We start from the raw sequence: 4,429 nt of genomic DNA, 5'->3' as shown, positions 1-4,429 counted from the left end.
ATGAGAAAACCAACTCCATAAGACTGTCCTCTGACCTCCACTGTGTCCCCCCCCACAGCATGCATACTCAGGAAACAACAAAAAAATGAAACTACGCTTTGGTCAATATCACCTAAGGAGCCTTCTTCCTTTACATCTGACTTTTCTAGTCACCACTCCAGAAAGAATTTAGTTGTAAGAGTACCTTGGGTAGTTTCTGGTTTTGTGAGAATCCAACCTTAAAACTCAGTTTCAAACATGAGAATGTCCTCTAACATTTATTCTAAGCTATTTCCCACAGAAAAAAATTTTACTTTGATATATATTTTTCTTTTTCAGACAGGGTTTCACTATGTAGCCCTGACTAGCTTGGAACTCAGTATGTAGACCAGACTGGCCTTGAACTCAGAAAAATCCACCTGTATCTGCCTCCTGAGTGCTGGAAGTAAATGTGTGCCCCACCACATCTGGTTTAAGTATTTTTTTAAAGAATTTTTTTTTAAAGACAGGGTCTCACGGTGTAGCTGAGGCAGGCCTAGAATTCCTGCACCAGTTTCCTGAGTACTGGGACTATAGGCACTTAATTTTTTAATATTTTACTTACTATTATTTTACTTTATGTGTATGCGTGTATTGCCTGCATGCATATAAGTGCACCTGTGTCATGCAATGCCCATGGAGGTCAGAAAAGGGTGTTGGATTCCCCTAGAACTGGAGTTATGGATGCTCATTAGCTGCCACATGGGTGCTGGGACTCAAACCCAGGTCCTCTGCAAGAGTAGCCAGTGCTCTTAGCCCTATAGGCACTTATTAACGCCTGGCTATGAATTATTTCTCACAAACCTTTCTAATCCCTTTAGACTAAAATTCAGCAAAACAAAGTCATTGCTGATTTCTGAGCTTTCCACAAACTTTGTGATCTCTATATATGCTTAACATCAACTACTTTTTTCTGTCAGGCTAGCTCATTCATGCTTCAAAACTGCCTTCAAAACAAATCTTCAGTGAAACCTCTATCCTCGCCAGAGCAAAGCTAGGGGTCTCTGTGATGTTGCAGTCTCAACATCACACAAATGGGTCTGTGCTGTAAGAAGTTCCACACTATGCTATAATTGCTTGACTCCCTCATTCAAATACAATTCCCTTGAGTGAGGAATATATTTATACTCACCACACCCAGAACAATCCAGAACACAGTTGGTGCTTAATAAAAATTCTAAGAGTATACAGGTGGACATACAGATGGATGAATGGATGTGTCCCTTCCTTATCTGCTAACACTTCCATCCTAGCTTGAACCCAAGACACTTACATTCCCACCCTATGTGAACCAGGTTCCCAAAGCCAGAGCCCCACTCACCTGGGAGGCAGAGAAGGAGCAGAGCTGGGGACAGCACCATGGTCTTGTGTCACTGGGCGCTGTCCCCAGAAAATCCAGGTCCCCAGTGGTATCCAGGTATGTGTAGCAGAGCCCGGGGCATTGATGTTCTGCTTGTTCAAGTTTTCTCTGTGTTTTTCTCTCATCTGCTTCCTTCTCACTCTCTTGGCTAGTTCCCAGTTTAACAAAAGAGGAAGAATATCAAGAGACACTTCAGGGAATGGACTAAGGGCAGAGACAGAGATCTACCAGATGGCTCCTGCACTTAATGAGAATATTAAGTCCTCAGGACGCTGAGTCCTCGGGAGAGTCCCCTGCAGTGTGTGAAGCTCCAACAGAAGAGATCATCTGTTCCTCTCGCCTCCTTCCTGTTTAGGGAACTTCATCTCCGTAGCTTTCCCTTCTCTGTGGACGACTGAGTAGGGGGCATAAGAACCCCACCCACATACACAGAACGGAGATGAGCGATCGGTGCTTCTCTACACCACTATCCCCATGAGGCTACCTTGTTCCTCCTCCTCCACCAACCCAGCATCTCGACATCCCTCCAGACCCAACTTTCTGATTTCCCATAGGGGTGCTCTACCCAGTTATACATTATTCATCTAATTCAGAGCCAGCATCATAGTTAAAAGCACAGATTCCAGAGTCATATCAACTCAGATGCTATTCTCATCAGTTTTCATTCATTCATTCATTTGAACACTTTATCCCCAGTTGGTGGCTCTGTTTGTAGAGGTTTAGGAGGTGTGCCCTTGCTGGAGGAAGCATGTCACTGGGGGTGGGCTTTAGCCTTGCCCATTTCCCGTTTGTCTCTCTCTGCTTCCCGTGCCTGCACTCAACTTTCTGCTCTGGCCACCTCCTGCCATACCTGCCCCACCATGATAGACTCTTACACCTCGGGAAACATAAGCCCAATAAACTCTTACTTCTATAATTTGCCGTGGTCGTGGTGTTTATCACAGCAGCAGAAAAGTAACTAATACAGCGCACACACCTGGGGGACCCAGAGCAGATGATGGATCTTCTGTCATTTCTTCAGCAAAGACAAGTGGAGCCTCCAGATTTCCCCACCCAGAAGACCAAACCAATTTCCAGCCCTTTCTGTTTGGCTATCTAGTTGGTTTTGTGTGTATATGTGTGCAGCCCTGCACATCTCCCCAATTCAGTCTGAACTTTAGAATTGCTTATTTAAACCAAAATACACTGCATATATGTATGAATCTCAAATAATAAATTTTAAAAATTTTAAAACAAAGCAGATTTTCAAAATTTTTATGTGAGCTGGGCGTAGTGATACATGACTTTAATAACAGCACTTAGGAGGCAGAGGCAGACAGATCTCTGAGAGATCAAAGCCAGCCTGGTCTACAGAGTGAGTTTCACCAGCTGGGGCTACAGGAGACCCTGTCTAAAAAATATGTGCATAAGTGTTTTGCCTGTATATATACACCATGTGCATGCCTGGTGCCCATGGAAGGTAGAGAAGGGTACCAGATCTCCTGGAACTGAAGTTACAGACTATTGGTTTTTTGTTTTGGCCTTTTTAAAGACCATTATGACCTGCCATGTGGGTACTGGGAACCAAACCCAAGTCCTTTGCAAGGGTGCCAAGTGCTGATCCATCCCTTTATCCCTAAGCCAAGCAGTTTTGAGACCAAAAATCAGAAAACAGAAGTTGGGCATGGCAGTATACACCCGCAATCCCACCATTCCCAAGACTGAGACTGGAGGGCTGCTGTAAGGTCAAAGTCAGCCTGGGCTTCAAAAGTGAATTAAAGGCCAACTTAAGATGCTTTCTCAAAAAAAAAACCACAATAAATAATATCAATAATAGAAATGGGAGTTAGCATAGGCAAGTACTGCTAAAAGTAGAAAATAATAGCTGGGTGTGGTGGTGCATGCCTTTACTCCCAGCACTGGAGAGGCAGAAGCAGAAGAATCTCTGTGAGACTGAGGCCAGCCTGGTCTACATAGCGAGTTCCAGGTCAACTGGAGTTACAGGGAGACCCTGTCTCACAAACAATAAATATACACACAAATAAGACCAATGTGTTGACATTTCATTATACCTCAAATTCTATATGCAAAGGTAAGTTGAGTCAATACAGAGCCTCTCCGGTAGGCTCCAAATATGGGCATTCTCTATAAATGACAGCCTCAAGATTTTCATACTCAGTGAGTCAAAGTCAGAAACTGTAAAGGGAACTAAAAGCAAGATATGAGCAGGAGCTGATTTTTAAAGGGGAAATGACATCAGGCTACAGGAGTCAGGGGTCGGCATCTAAACAGGCACTCTGGGAGAAAAGTCAATGGCCTGGGCCCCTGCCAGCCAAAAATCAACAACAGGCTACCTGGTACAAGGTGGGATCCCCCAAGAGTCACCGAGCCATGGAGCAGAGAGTGAGGGAAGTTTGTTGAAGCATCAAGGCATCCCAAAATGCCATGAGTCAATACAAGTCTCCCATTAGAGCAAGTACTTAGAGCTTCTGAGATGGCTCAGTGGGTGAAGGTGCTTCCTGCCAAAACTGAGGACCTGAGTTCGATCCCCAGGACACACATGCTGGAAGTACAGAGCTCCTACAAGTTATCCTCTGACCCCCACACATGTGCCATGGCGTGTATGCCCCCATATATACACATAGAAACACATGCACACAAAATAAATTTAACTTTGTAGAAAGCAGAATACCAAAATTATACTACAGGGAGGTGAGAACTCGAAAGTCTCAATTTCCTGACACCTGAGGACGTTGCCCAGCCCTCTCAACAGCAGCTCTCACCTGGAATTTCCTACCAGTGTCTCCATCCCCTGCCAGGTCTCTTCCACACCCCACGACCTCTGAGCACCCTGAACCCATAGGCTCCTCAAATTCAGTGTGACCCAGGTCTAGCCCCTCACTGATACTCGCCTCATACCCAGCAACAGCCTCCACATCGAGCTGCTTCGCCCCCTCCAGAGCTTCCTCCTCCTGGGGAAGTGTGCTGGATGGCTTCAGTTGTCAACTTGACACACCTGGGTAGAGGGAACCTCAACTGAGGAATTTTCTCCTTTGTACTGACCTGTAGCCA

At 45.2% G+C, this 4,429-nt stretch overlaps 1 protein-coding gene across 1 annotated transcript in view; it reads right to left on the bottom strand.

Moving 5' to 3' along the window:
* Positions 1 to 1,677, bottom strand: part of LOC103732762 (CMRF35-like molecule 2) — a 12,046-nt gene extending 10,369 nt beyond the window's left edge. The window contains exon 1 of the mRNA XM_008831466.1: positions 1,340 to 1,677. Coding sequence (XP_008829688.1) covers positions 1,340 to 1,379 — 40 coding nt within the window. The 5' untranslated portion in view covers positions 1,380 to 1,677. The remainder of the gene's footprint in view (positions 1 to 1,339) is intronic.
* Positions 1,678 to 4,429: the final 2,752 nt, after the last annotated feature.

The sequence above is a fragment of the Nannospalax galili genome, unplaced genomic scaffold (assembly GCF_000622305.1).
Source record: "Nannospalax galili isolate Female #2095 unplaced genomic scaffold, S.galili_v1.0 scaffold634, whole genome shotgun sequence".
NCBI lineage: Eukaryota > Metazoa > Chordata > Mammalia > Rodentia > Spalacidae > Nannospalax > Nannospalax galili.
Note: the sequence above shows the minus strand (reverse complement) of the source record. Positions and strands in the feature narration are given on the sequence as shown.